At 42.4% G+C, this 15,366-nt stretch overlaps 1 protein-coding gene across 2 annotated transcripts in view; it reads right to left on the bottom strand.

Moving 5' to 3' along the window:
* The window catches only part of LOC124799688 (protein PTHB1), a 101,673-nt gene that overhangs the window by 11,876 nt on the left and 74,431 nt on the right, over window positions 1-15,366 (bottom strand). For both annotated transcript variants that reach the window (XM_047262939.1, XM_047262940.1), the window contains 2 exons: window positions 6,003-6,245; window positions 5,618-5,916 (listed from right to left, as the gene is read on the bottom strand). In XM_047262939.1, coding sequence (XP_047118895.1) covers window positions 5,618-5,916; window positions 6,003-6,245 — 542 coding nt within the window. The remainder of the gene's footprint in view (window positions 1-5,617; window positions 5,917-6,002; window positions 6,246-15,366) is intronic.

Genomic DNA, 15,366 nt, shown 5'->3' with positions numbered 1-15,366 from the left:
GGATTCAGATCTATTCCACGAGCTGAATGCTAGCAACCACTATGCCATTCAAGTTCACATCACAAACTGACTCAATGCTTTAGTTGTCATCACAAGTTCCTCCCCAGATTACAGCAGAAAAGTGGAAACAGGTCTGAAAAGTTGAAGCTTTCAGTTGGTCTGTCAAGTGTGCTTGGATAGCATATTGGTTGACAGAACACGGCCCATGAAAGATGGGGCCTGAGTTTGAATACCAGTCTGGCATACAGTTTTAGCTTGTCATGTACAATAATCACAGCAAATACTCCACTTAGAATAAAAGAATTGCTTCTCAAACTGTAGCTATATTGGAATTCCACAAACACAATGTGACATTATGAAACAATAGCCTAAAACAGGTTTATTTGGACACATATACTCTTAACTAAGTGCCAAACAAATACTCCAAATTTCACAGAACGTCCCAGTGGTTAAAACTATAGCATCATCAGTAAATATCTGAACCTCCACGTTAGAGAATATTGCTTCATTTACTGCCATAAAGATACAGGTTATATGCTGTGGTATTGATGGTAGTCCAAAATTCATTGTTGTTTCTTGAGAATATGAAGGTGTTCATACAATGTCCACATGAATGCTACCAATCATTGTGCTGCAGTGATTAAGGCACTGGGTTCACATTCAGGAAGATTGGGATTCAAATCCCCATCCAGCCAATCAAGTTTAGGTTTCACGTGGTTTCTCTAAATTTTATTTCCCCAGTCTGAGATTGTGAACGTGTCTACTGACCACATCAATAGTAGGATGTCAAACTTTACTCTTACTTCCTTTTTCCACATAAATTACGTGTGGGGACAGCCAATGTAATCAGAATGAGCAAAGAAATCTCTGAGGATCTTGTAATCTCCATCTGTGCTCTCTGAGCCATTATCAGATGTGAAGCCAGGATACTTTTTATTATGGTAACTACACTCCTGGAAATTGAAATAAGAACACCGTGAATTCATTGTCCCAGGAAGGGGAAACTTTATTGACACATTCCTGGGGTCAGATACATCACATGATCACACTGACAGAACCACAGGCACATAGACACAGGCAACAGAGCATGCACAATGTCGGCACTAGTACAGTGTATATCCACCTTTCGCAGCAATGCAGGCTGCTATTCTCTCATGGAGACGATCGTAGAGATGCTGGATGTAGTCCTGTGGAACGGCTTGCCATGCCATTTCCACCTGGCGCCTCAGTTGGACAAGCGTTCGTGCTGGACGTGCAGACCGCGTGAGACGACGCTTCATCCAGTCCCAAACATGCTCAATGGGGGACAGATCCGGAGATCTTGCTGGCCAGGGTAGTTGACTTACACCTTCTAGAGCACGTTGGGTGGCACGGGATACATGCGGACGTGCATTGTCCTGTTGGAACAGCAAGTTCCCTTGCCGGTCTAGGAATGGTAGAACGATGGGTTCGATGACGGTTTGGATGTACCGTGCACTATTCAGTGTCCCCTCGACGATCACCAGTGGTGTACGGCCAGTGTAGGAGATCGCTCCCCACACCATGATGCCGGGTGTTGGCCCTGTGTGCCTCGGTCGTATGCAGTCCTGATTGTGGCGCTCACCTGCACGGCGCCAAACACGCATACGACCATCATTGGCACCAAGGCAGAAGCGACTCTCATCGCTGAAGACGACACATCTCCATTCGTCTCTCCATTCACGCCTGTCGCGACGCCACTGGAGGCGGGCTGCACGATGTTGGGGCGTGAGCGGAAGACGGCCTAACGGTGTGCGGGACCGTAGCCCAGCTTCATGGAGACGGTTGCGAATGGTCCTCGCCGATACCCCAGGAGCAACAGTGTCCCTAATTTGCTGGGAAGTGGCGGTGCGGTCCCCTACGGCACTGCGTAGGATCCTACGGTCTTGGCGTGCATCCGTGCGTCGCTGCAGTCCGGTCCCAGGTCGACGGGCACGTGCACCTTCCACCGACCACTGGCGACAACATCGATGTACTGTGGAGACCTCACGCCCCACGTGTTGAGCAATTCGGCGGTACGTCCACCCGGCCTCCCGCATGCCCACTATACGCCCTCGCTCAAAGTCCGTCAACTGCACATACGGTTCACGTCCACGCTGTCGCGGCATGCTACCAGTGTTAAAGACTGCGATGGAGCTCCGTATGCCACGGCAAACTGGCTGACACTGACGGCGGCGGTGCACAAATGCTGCGCAGCTAGCGCCATTCGACGGCCAACACCGCGGTTCCTGGTGTGTCCGCTGTGCCGTGCGTGTGATCATTGCTTGTACAGCCCTCTCGCAGTGTCCGGAGCAAGTATGGTGGGTCTGACACACCGGTGTCAATGTGTTCTTTTTTCCATTTCCAGGAGTGTATTAAAGTACTTTCCATTCCATTTTATTCAAGAATGGAGCATGAAATGTCTGCCTGTGTGCAAGGCATTATTACTTTTATCTTCACAATGTCTATGAGACATACACAGAGGACTCAAGAATACTTATAATTTCTGCCCAGAAATTTTCTAAGTAACTCATTAGATATCCACACAGTGCCTGTCTTCACATGTGTCTCACCACTTTATTTTTAGAACCCTGGGCTGTAATGAGCTCCAGGTAACTGGCCACCCTAATCCTTATCTCATCTGAGCTTGTGCTACATTATTAACAACCTCATCATTGAAGAAACAGTAAGTCCTAATCTTCCCTTTTCTCAAAAATGTTGTCCCTTATTAATTTCAAATATTTCAATGGCACTGAGGTTTTACCTCAGTGAGGGGCAAGGGAGGGCAGCCATCAGCCATCCCCCATTCCTCATTCCTCACCCCACATCTGCAAAATGGATAATGACTGTTAGGAAGCACACCCAGAACTATTTATCATGAACTCTCAAACCTGTTTCATCATTCACCATCAAATGTAACATTAGTTAACCTTCTTTCTCTGCCTGCCCCATATATCTGCATTTATCTGTTTAGGTCACTTTTGTATCATGCCATAGAAATGACTTTCAATGTATCCAGCAGCTTCATTGTTTTAATTTTTATCTGCATTGTATATTTTGTGCCATTGTGAAACTATGTCATCATCATCATAATCCTCTCATTTATGTACTTCACACTTTTCTCAAAAGATGTTGAAATATTTACCTCTGTACTCTCAAATGTCTGGTACAGACCACAAGCATCCATTTTTCCCTAAATCATTTTCTTTACTCCTCAATTTTCTAAAATAGAGAAATAATTGTGACTGAAGCTGATGACAATGAAGAACCATGACACTTATAGTGTGCACAGATTTAGTACAGTAAGTGCTTGTGAAGGGTTGAAAGTGCAGTGCCATTGTGGATGAAGATGGAATTAAAGGAATGGATATTGTGATATAAAAAAGTTTCCTTCTCTCAAAATGGCCAATAGAATCAAGTGACTGTTAGAGAATCATCAACATTATCCTGTGTATTACTTCATAGGGCTCTGTGAAAACACCTGAAATATAATCAGGGACTTTGTGTCACAGTATGGTAATCAGGATCTACATAGTGCCATATCTTAGGATCTGCATGGTGCCACTTCCTTTCTAATCAGATTTTAGCATGAAAATTTCTCCTACCATCAATAATAAGAGTAGTTATCTCATGGATAAGCAAGGCCACAATCTAGTGGATCTGACTGTAGAGTTGGAGCTCATATCCTTACAATTAATTAAAATGAAATTTGTCTTCTATTGTAAATAAAAGTGTATTTATAACTAAATATCTTATAAGCAATCATTCTTCCCATTCTCCATATGTGAATGGAATTGGAAAAAGCCCTAAGAACTAGTACAGTTGGAAGTAACCCCTGCCATGCAATTCTCTATGGTTTCCAGACTGTGGGTGTAGATGTAAATAACTTGGTGATACTACTATATAAATACAAAAATGAGGACCAATATGTGGGTTTCTCTCACTCTAAGGTCTGAGTGGCCTGCAATTCCTCTATGACCTTTAGCTCTTTCCTTCCAAACAAAGAAACTAATAGTGCCAAAATCCAAGCTAGTTTCGTGTACTTTTATATGCATATATTGCCAGTAATAGAAAGTCACTTAATGAAAATAGGTGAAGCAAAAAACAAAGCTCCACATTTTGGCCAGATGGGCCAATAGGTACCAACTAACTACCAATCATCCTCTACCAATGGTGTCATTTGGATGTGGCACAGAGGGGCATGGGATCAGCACAATGCACTCCCAGGCATCAGCCTTCTAGACCTTGGAGCCATTACTTCTCATTCAAGTAACTCCTGAAATGGCATCACAAAGCTGAGTGCACCCCATTCCAGCCCTATCACCAAGAAAAAATCCACGGCAATACCAGAAGTTGAACCTGGGTCTTCCACATAGCAGCCAAACATGCTGACCACTGAGCTACAGAATATAAGTACCAGTTAGCAATGCCATCTCATAATTTTATGATTTTCTCAAGTGAATTTTTCCTTTTGATATAATTAACTATGTCCCTTTATGTACTGTAAGTGATACTTTGTAACACTGCTTACGAAATGCATGTATGATTTGCTGACAGTATAAGTAACTGACATAGAAGCCTTTTATCTTTAATTACAAGATGCTACCTGAAGGTTAAATAAAATCATATCATATGAGATTTTTATTTTCCACAGTCACCTTCAAAGTAGTCCCTTTAGGAGCTCAGACACCAATCCCAGTGCTTCCGCCATGAACAGAATGCATCCTGAAAATCTTTTTTACTCAGAGTGTTCAGCATCACTTGCAATTCCACTTCGACCTCCTCTATCGTGCCAAATTTTAATCCCTTCAACTTCATTTCTGACTATGGAAACAGAAAGAAATAGCACAGAACCAAGACAGGGGAATAAAATGGATGAGGAAGAACTACCGTGTTGTTTTTTTACCAAAAAACTGCTGCATGATGAAAGTTGTATGTGGCCTCGCATTGTCATGATGAAGGATCCAATCATTCATGCACCATTTCTCTGGATGTTTCCTTCTCACATCCTCCCTTGGCCATCATAGGACAGCACCAGATATTGTGGATGATCCACCTATGATCTTTCACAGTCATATTCTGAACAGCACTGACATTTTCTGGTATGATGCCAGTAGATGGTCTTCCTGAACATTCATTATCAACAACAGATATTCAGCCATTTTTAAAATGTTTAAACCAGTCATATATTTGGCCCTGGCCCAAACTGTCATTACTAACATTTTGTTTGTTTCTCAGAATGTGTTACAGAGTTTAAAATAGAACTTGATACAGCAAGGTTGTTTTCTCAAGTCAGTCATTGCAAAATCGCAAACAGAAACAAACGTCACAGTGAAAAACTGTCCCCCAACAATAAACACATCCACTTAGATCAAAGCTGCTAGGCATACTGACACATGAAACATGTATTACAATGCTCTTAGTGGCATTTGATTGTAGTATGATTTATAAGAGCGAGTCATACAAATTTCGGGAACAATTGGATAGGACTCATATTCTGATTTTCTCTAGACATTATTTATTGGTAACAAATATACAATATAACTTATTCTTATTGAAAGTATAAAAATAGTAATAGTAAATTAAAAATGAGCACAACATTTTCCTAAGAAATACTTGCCTCTAATTTAAATGATTCCTTTCTACATCTGAACCGAGCTTCTATGGCCTCGAACAGCTCCTGCAGAGGTAATGATGAAGTGTAGCCACATGAGAACTGCTTGTTTTTAGCAAAATGCTTATTAAGTCTGTGCACCAATTGGTATACAAAAAGGCACAGAGATGAAAATGTATTGCACTGAAGATGATATTGTTGCGAAGATTTTACAGTAGAGATTGTGACTATATTTTTTTCCAAAAAACATGGTGCAAATCCAACACTAGAAACAGTTTCAGGTCCTGAATCTTCAAATGAAAATTCTGAAATTAGAAATGTAAACCTCCTTGAGTTATCTTTGAATTGCTTGTAACTTTATAAGACAAACAAGATAATTTCTCAGTCTTACCTGGGAAAAGTACCAGTGGTTCAACAATAGGCAGATTTGAATTAATTGCTATTTTGAATTCAGCATTTTTTTCTGGGGCACATGGCTTTGCTACAAGCTTTAGTGGAAGTTGTGCAAAATGTTGCAAGATGCGTGGAATGCTCCTGCTGTTTGTAACATATGAAGTAACAACTCTCATCTCCAGAGAAGGGACATCACCCGGCTGAGATAAATATATATATGTTGTCCAATGAAATTCTCCACCTGAAACAAAAATAATCTTGTGTGAGGCCTAAGTGCATATGACTGTAATAATCTGTCAGAGAAAAAGTGACATAAAGGATGTTCTTGAAATATAGTGTCCCATGGTTACAGTAATATGAGGCTCTGTTATTTGGCCACAAGAAACAGTCATGTCCAATTTCACAAGCAGAGAGCATATAACAAAAAAGTGTTTCTCAGAAATGGTGATTATAATTATGAAGGTATCCTTAAATAATTCAGCATTCTTAGATTTTTCCCATTTTGTGTTTATATGCTGTGCATGGCTTTCAAGAAACTGAAGCAGTAGCCAATTATGATTGCAACTTTTCAATGGAAAGAGAGTTTCACTTAAACAAATATTAATAATGCTGACAAGGATAAAAGAAGAAAGACTTTAAGCTCAACAAGTGTATGAATTCACAGGCAAAAGACATCAGCTATTTTAAGCTTTAAATGGTCCCTATACCAAAGCTAAATATTTTACAAGTGAAAATTTTCACCAGTACCGGTAGTATCAATATGAAATGCCACAGATTTCCTCAGCAGACCATAACCGTGTGTAATATACACGTCTATTATTTGTTCTTTCAGTCTTTAAATAACCAGTATTGCTTTTTACAGAAGAATGCAGCATTATATGAAGACAGTTTACTACTCATCAAAAGAAAAGTTGCTGTGCTGTTACTCTATAACTACTACTGATCTGAATATCTTTTGTAATTGAACAACTCCAATTATCATTGTGGAAAAGGCATGACAGCAGACTGCAGTGAAAGAAATATTAGTAATTCATTTGTCATGAATTTCTCCACTTGACAGCATGTCAAGCCTGTATAAATGCATTACAAATGCACTGCAGTGTCACACATGAATATTGGGTGAAGTGAAACAGGACAATATAAAATGTACCTACTTAGAGTAGAATGAAAGTTACCTGTCCTTTTTTCCCAGTACCCATCTTACCTTTTCCTCACATTGTTGTCTTTTGTTTTCACTTCAAGCTAGTTGATATGAGCTACAATTTCCCATATTACTGTTTCCATGTTGCTGGTTCCTACTATCATGTTTACATCTACATCTAAATAATGTATTTTATGGACTACAAGATGCACTTTTTTCTTCAAAAAAATTTTTCTCCAAAATTCAGATGCATCTTATACTCAAAATCAATGAAAAATATCCAGTGTTTGATTTTAAATTCCCACCAGTCTTAAAAAGATCCATATATTCAATGTCATGGGAAACCTATTCTATCTGGCAACATTGGATTCATTCAGCAGCAGCAGTGCACCAATGTGACAAACATGAGTAGCAGGGATTAAGAAGCTTTATTGAGGAAGAGTTCTCTTCTTGTGCTAGATCAGTTCAGTAGCCATTTGAAAAATTCTGTGAAAGAAACTGAGACAGGAAAATACAGAGCTTGCTGTTATTCCAGGAGGACTTACTCCACAATTGCAACCTCACTATGTCTCAATAAATATACCATTTAAAGTGCATGTGAGAGAGAAACGAAACAAATGGATGATGGATGAAACCTAACATGAATTCATGCCGAAGGGAGCTTTAAAATGACCAACGATCAAATAAGTGTGTCAAGGGTAAAAGAGTCATGGTCTAGAGTGAGAGAAAACATTACTGTTAAATCTTTCAAGAAGTGCGGCATAAGTAATGCTCTTGATGGCAGTGAAGACCACCTTATATATGAAGAGCACAACAATGATGACAAAGAGGAAGAAGAAAGTGTAGATGATGATTTTCAGGGATTTTAAATGACAGTTCAGTTTTATAAGCTGACAACTTTTTTTCAGGCTTTGCAGTCTAATAATAAAAATGGTAAAAATGTTATTTTTTAAAAAAATTGCTTAAAAATTAAAGTCCATCTTATAGTCCACTTGCAAATAGAGCAAGGGAAAAATGACTATCTATATGCCTCCATACGAGCCCTAATATCTCATATCGAAATTTATGTTGGCAGCAGCAGAATTTTTCTGCAGTCAGCTTCGAATGTTGATTCTCTAAATATTCTCAATAGTGTTCCTCAAAAAGAATGTCACTTTTGCTGTGTCTTGCTACTAGTGCACCAAGTATAGTGTCACTGCATATGTTTATTTGAATCAGCTGCCAACTGTATCAGAGCAAGCTGGCTGCTGGAGGCCACCTATGGGAGGCATGCACACAGCGCAGTCTCTGCCACACCATCTGCAGGCAACTCACACATATATCTGTGCAGAGCAGTGCTGACAGATATCTCTATGTTGATCTAGTTTGTACCATGCACATCAGTTGGTCTGTGTCTTGTGGAGTCTCAAGAGTCTTTACCATTATTGTGCAGATGTTATTAATAAAGCCCTATTTGTGTGACTTGGATCAGTTTTGTGTATTACTTGGTTTCTACACAACTGGTGATGGTTTTGGAACAGTTTCTGCAATTGCAGTCTTCAAGTGCAATTTCATCAAGTTTACCCAGTATGAACACATTGCTACCTTATTGAACAGCTTACTTTGGCTGTGACCACTTTGTTGGCTTCTATTAACAGACAGGATACTGTTCCACTGGTCCATCCACCCACTTTTCCTCTGTATGATGATTCAGCCAGAGAATTGGAAAACTTACAAAATAAATAAATAAATCACACAGCATTTTTTGGCTTTTGGTGTGACTCGAGTTTTTGCAAAGCCTTCTTTCTCTCATAGATTCCACGTATGGTGCAGCAATTATTGTGTCACCTTGCCCCTTTACAAGAACTGGCAGTTCTTACTTTTGATCACATGTGCAGCGTATTGTCCAGCTATTATTGCAAACGAATGCATGTCATAGCAGCGCAAGATGAATTCTATTGGCGCTGCAAGAAACCAAACCAGCCATACAGGGCCTGGGCAGTTGAACTTCACAGTCTAAGCTGTAAGAGTCAATTTGTTACTGATGCCCATAATGACTCTTATGCAGACTCTATGGTGCATTACAAAATTATCTGTTTAGCTTCAGACAAGAAAGTGCGCTAGAAGGCTTTACTCTGTGAAAAACCCATGTTGGCAGAAGTTTTGCAAATAGCACAATCCTTTGAAGTTACTCTGCAGTGAATGACCAAATTGAAGCATGGGGTGATGTGGCAGTAGTGTCACAAGGACAACACTAGGACAACAGACAGCTTGCATGTGGAAGTGGCTGTGGTAGCAGTAAGCATGCAGGCCCAGTGCCAAACTGACCAAGACTGAACCAAACAGCTGCGACTGCCACAGCACCAGCATCAATGTTCCCTTTTCCGTCTTGTCCTTTTTGTTTTTTCCAGCATGAATGTTAGGTGTTCCCTAAGCACTGTGCTACTTGTAATGCTTGCCAGAAGAAAGACCACATTCCCTTCATGTGTTGTTCACCAAAGGTTGCTCAGGATATGGAAATGGATGCAAACTGTGCAACTCCAATGCTTGTGACTTCTCCCAAAAGTTGTTCATCGAGTTAAGTGTTTTTTGCCAAGTGGTCCGGCTACAGGTCGAGACAGGTGCTGCAGTGATGCTATTGAATTCACAAACCTAATTGAGTTAAGGTTCACTGCCATTGACACTGACTGCACAAAAGCTGGTCATTTACAACAAGCAGAACATTGTACTGTTGGAACAATTTATGGCATCTGCCTCTTACAAGTCATTGGCTCATTTTTGGTTGTTGCTGAGACCGGAATTGAGAGCTTGTTTGGGATTGACGCATTTCAGGCATTTTGATCTACTATCACTGATCCAGTTCACCTTCTTTCTGATCAGGTACTATATTGGATAGGCTTCAATCTCTAGAGGGGTTCAACCTGTTATGGCTAGTGAATGGTCATCTCTGTTGGTCATAGTTTGGAAGCCATTTGGGGAAACTTTGCCTATGTGATGACTTCAATACTACTGTCAATGTGCTGTTCATCATGGACACGTATCCTCTCTGATGCTAGGAGCAACTGTTGGCAAAGACATCAGGTGGCCAGTACTTTTCTAAACCTGATTTGTCTAAAGTTCCTGTGAATGAAGAGTCTTAGGGAGTTCTAGTTTTGAATACTCCTTTTGGTCTCTACCATTTGCACCTTCCTTTTGGTGTGACTAGCGCCCCTGCTATTTTCCAACTATTTTTAGAGAAAGTGACTATGCCTGTCCTGAATTGCATTAATTATCTGGATGATATTTTTGTCATGGGCTCCTCCATGGTCAATCATTTGAAAAATTTGTGCACTTTGTTTTCTGTTAACAGTCCACAGGCTTACAGTGTAACCTCATGAATCTCAGTTTTTTCAACCTTCTATTGTTTATTTGGGATTAAAGGTCTCGCGTGCTGAGGTTTGCCCTCCACCAGACCACATCTCCGCTGTTACATCTATGCCTCACCCCTTGTCCACAAAGGAACTTGAGGCCTCCCTAGGGAAGATAGCCTACAGCAATAAATTCCTACCAGAGGCACCCACAGTGGTGCATTCATTGCATGCCTTGTTATGCAAGAATGTACCTTTTTGCTGGTGCCTGGCTTGTAAATATGCTTTTCAAAAGTTGAAATCCAAACTCCTCTCAGTCTCTTGTTTAGCTTCATTCTGTCCATACCGGCACATAGTTTTAGCAACTGACACCTCACAGGATTGCCTCAGCACAGTCCTAGAGCACCAATATGCTGATGGCTCTAAATGACCTGTTGCTTTCGCCTCTAAATATCTCACTGTGGCCCAGCAGCATTACTCTCAGTTGGAAAAAGAGGCTCTCGAGAAATTTCATGTTTTATGTATGGGTTCAAGTTTCAGCTCATTACTGACCATAAACTTTTGGTTTCCTTGTTTAACCCGCACATTTCCTCGCCTGACAAGACAGTACACTACCTAAACTGTTGGGTGCTGCATTTATGTTGCTACAATTATAAATCCATTTTCGATCTATGTGTAAACATGCCAGTGTTCCTGTGGGTCCTGACCCTGACTTTGATCATGAAGTATTTCTTTGCTTCCATATTAATACTGAAGCACAGGCCATAGTCGAGGGTTTTCCAACTAAGAGCTCACGTGTAACAACTGCCTTTGTTGCTGACCTGTTTCTCCACCTGGTGGTTCAGATTGTTGAACAGGGCTGGCCAGATAAACCACCAGGTAAGCTTTGGACTCACTGCATGACTATTTTGCCTTATGGTATTGCCTCACCATTTTTGATGTGTATTGTTGTTGTCCATGGAAGACCACTCTCCCAGAGTAGCCATTCCCACTGTGTTATGATGAGAGGTTCTATGCCTTCTTCACCAGGGGCACTAGGAAGTTTTGCACACTAAAATGTTGTCTAGGAGACACATTTTTTGCCCGGGATTGATGGCGAAGTTGTCTGTTTTGTTGCAGCTTGTGAGCAATGTGCCCAACAGCATGCAGCTCCCAGGGGATCCCTGGCCCGCTGCCCACCAGCCATGTGAAAGCATGCATGTAGACTTTGTGGGTTCCTTCTTGAATTTCTATTGGCTCTTGGTTGTAGATACATTTTCCCAGTTCCCTTACATCCTGTGGTGTGTGCCGACATCAGTGGAGATCACAATATGTACATGCTTGAGGGTTTTTGCTATTGAGGGGTTGCCTTGTAGCTTAGTTTCCAATAATGGACCCCAGTTAGTTTCTAACATTTTCCAACTCTTTAGTTCCAGTCAGGGCATTCATCAGTTATGGCTCCACCATTCCACCCTCAATCAGATGGGGAGGCAGAATGACTAGTGTGCACATTCAAGTCCCAAATTAAAATTCTGTTGTTGATTCTTCATCAAACAATGCCCTTCCCTATTTTCTGAGCTGCTATCATTTCATGCCTATGGGGCAGTGGAGACTGAATTGCTTCACAGCTGACAGCTGTGTACACACCTCCACCTTCTGTGGTCTGCATCACACCTGCCACAGTTGGGTTCATCTGGCCACTTTATGCTGGGATTGCCGGTGTGAACATGTGGATTTGGTCACCAGCCCAAGTGGATACCAGCTGCTGTTGTCCTCCACTGGGGATGCCATCTTTGTGATGTCTGTATGGCCAATGGGCTGGTCAGTTGTACCCCCACTCACTGCTGGAAGCTACCAGTTCCTGATTGCGGCCGCTGTCACCACAGCCCATTCCGCCACCCTCTGCCTCGAACCCATCATTGCCTGCTGTGGAGGTGCGCCTGTCCCATTGGCTGCCTCCTCCACATGTGGTGCCCTGGGGTTCCAACTTCCCGGTGACAGGCTCCAGTCCTCCTTCAGCCTCAGATCCATTGCCCCAGCCTGCTGTTCTGGTTGGGCCACCTGCACCAGCTCCCTCACCCATCATCACCAGTGGGTCCAGCACTGTGTCCTTTGCACTGGGACCTGCCTGCTGATCACAACACAGAGATGGCAATGGCGCGCTCCTCTCCAATGCTGTTGTCCAGCATCATGTGGGCCCACCACCCTCAGGCAGTCCTGCATTTCTGCGCATTCCGGCCCTGTGCTCTGGTGGCTGCCCAGCACTTGTCCTTCTCCTCCATCAGCACTGGCTGCTGCTGCTTTGGAGCCAAAGTATGTGTTCTCTCATTGTGCCACTGGCATCTCCTGTCACCTGGGCACCCACTTTTCACAAGAGAAAGATGTGCTGTGTCCTGATACTAATGCATGTGAGTGTGCTGTGTGTGGTGTCGATGCGTATGTGTTTGAATTGGCCACTAACTGCATCAGTGAGGGCCTGCAGCCAGAGCCTGCCTGTGGGAGGCGCCCATGCGGTGCAATCTCTGTTGCACCATCTGCAGGTGACTCGCATATATGTAGGCACAAAATAGCACTGACTGATTTCTCTGTGCTATTCTAGTTTTTATCATGCACATTTGTTGTTCTGTATCTTGTGGAGTCCTGGGAGGCTTTTTCGTTACTGTGCACAGGTTATGAATAATGATCTATTTGTGCGACTTGGATCGGTTTTGTGTATTACTTGATTACTACACTCTTCCGTCCAGTGATCCCCAGTTGAGTTCCCAAAGCATCTCTGTAACACTTTCATGTCTTTTGAACCTACCAGTAACAAATCTATTACTGCAGAGGAAATCTCATGAAATCCTTAGATTCTAGTGTTCACTCTACCAATTAGCTTTATAGCTTCCTATAGGCACGGAGAATAGTTGTCAGCTATTGCAAGAAACTCCTGCACAGGAAAAGGGGGAGCCACAAGAAAATCTTTCAACTTACGATTTAAAAATTTGGGGTTTAGCAACCATTTTTTCAGTTCTGCTGGAAGCATATTGAAAATGAAACCATTTTGAATAGTGCACACCTTTCTGAACAGTACTTGACGGAGTGTTAGCTAAGTGCAAATTGTTTGTGGTCTAATGTTCACTGAATGATTGCTGCAGTTTCTTCTGAATGAGTCAATACTATCAATAGCTATTTCCATAGTGAACTGTATGTACAGGCTTGGCAAAGTTAAAATTCCAAAACGTCTGAACAATGGCCTACACAAAGTTCATGAGCTCACAAGCAGGTCTGCCTGACCAACCTTTATTGAGCTAAGAATATTCTTGATGAGTTCATACAGCTTTCCCAAAACTATGATACCAAACATGATAATACAGTGACAGTAAGCAAACTGAATAAGTCTTAGCATTTCATTGTCAGAAACAACTGAGTTCATTCTTATGGTGAAGTTAGCAGCATTCAGTTTTCGCACAAGATCTTGAATGTGATATTCCCAAGAAACGTTGTGCTGGATGAACACACAATCCTGAGAATGCAGCTCAGCAAGTACACTGGGGGGAGAGGTTGAGTTGCTTGGGATGTGTAGAGGGAGAAAAGAGTCAGGAAATTGGAGGGAGAGTTGGGAAGTGTGGCCAATGGCTCATAGGAACACAGCAGGTATGTGGAATAAGAGTGGGGAAGGGGAGAGAGCAGATGCATGGAAGGAAGGGAGAGAGAGCAGATACATGAAATAGGAATGTGACAGATGAGTATGGGAGCGGGTGATTTTTGCGGCGAATGATGACAGTAATATGGAGGAGTAGATCAGGAGGGGGTGCAGGATGAAGGAAGGGGAGACTGGAAACTTATGGGTAGAGGGTGAAGTAGGTTAGTAAAGATTGAGGCCAGGAGGATTGCGGGAACGAAGGATGTGCTGTAAGGAAACTCCCATCTTGGTAGTTCAGAAAAGCTGGTTCTGCAGGGAAGGATCCATTTGGTATGGGTTATGAATCATCGATTCAACTCGATCATGTTGTGTTCAGCAGTGTGTTCCATCACTGGATGTCCAGCTCTGCTCATGGCCACAGTTTGGACATGGCCATTCATTCTGGTGGACAGCTGGTTGGCAGTCACAGCAACATAAAATGCTGTGCAGAAATTGCAGCAGAACTGGCATATGATATGGTTGCTTTCATCAGCGTCCTCGCATTTGATGGGATAGGATAAACCTGTTACAGAATGTGCTGGGAGAAGAAATCAGGCATGGCTTACAACTGGGTCATCCACAGGGACATGACTACTGTGGCAAGGGGTTGGGAGGGAGAGTGGCATAGGGATGGTACAGGATGCTGTGTGCAGCGGAATAACACTTTATGAGGTGTGGGAAGGATTGTGTGTAGGATGTCCCTGATTCCCAGATATGATGATAGACCTGGTGAAGAACAGGGTTCAGTTGCTGCAGTCTGGGATGATATTGGTTGATGAGAGGGGTGATCTTTGCAGCTGCTTCTTGGGACTGATGGGAGTATTACAGGTGTTTAAGGAATGTCTAGGCTAGGAGCAATTTTTCAGAGTGGCAAAGATGACTCTGTCAAAATGCAGGTACTGCTGATGGTTAGTGGGCTTGATGCAGACAATAGTATGGATGGAATCATCAGAGAAGTGGAGGTTAGTTCCATGAAAGTGGTACATTGGACTGAGGAGGAGCATGTGAAGACAATGGGAGAGAAGGTTTTGAGGCTGTGGAGGAATGAGGATAGGATTTCTTAGTCCTGGGTCCAGATCACGAAGATATCACCAATGAACCTGAACCAGACAAGAGGTTTGGAGTTTTGGGACACTAGGAAGGATTCCTCTAGATGGCGCACAGAAAGACTGGCATATGAGGATCTCATGAAGGTTCCCATGGATGTGTCATGTATTTATTTATATATCTTCCTCTCAAATGAAAAGTAGTT

The sequence above is a fragment of the Schistocerca piceifrons genome, chromosome 1, assembly GCF_021461385.2.
Source record: "Schistocerca piceifrons isolate TAMUIC-IGC-003096 chromosome 1, iqSchPice1.1, whole genome shotgun sequence".
Classification (NCBI taxonomy): Eukaryota; Metazoa; Arthropoda; class Insecta; order Orthoptera; family Acrididae; genus Schistocerca; species Schistocerca piceifrons.
Note: the sequence above shows the minus strand (reverse complement) of the source record. Positions and strands in the feature narration are given on the sequence as shown.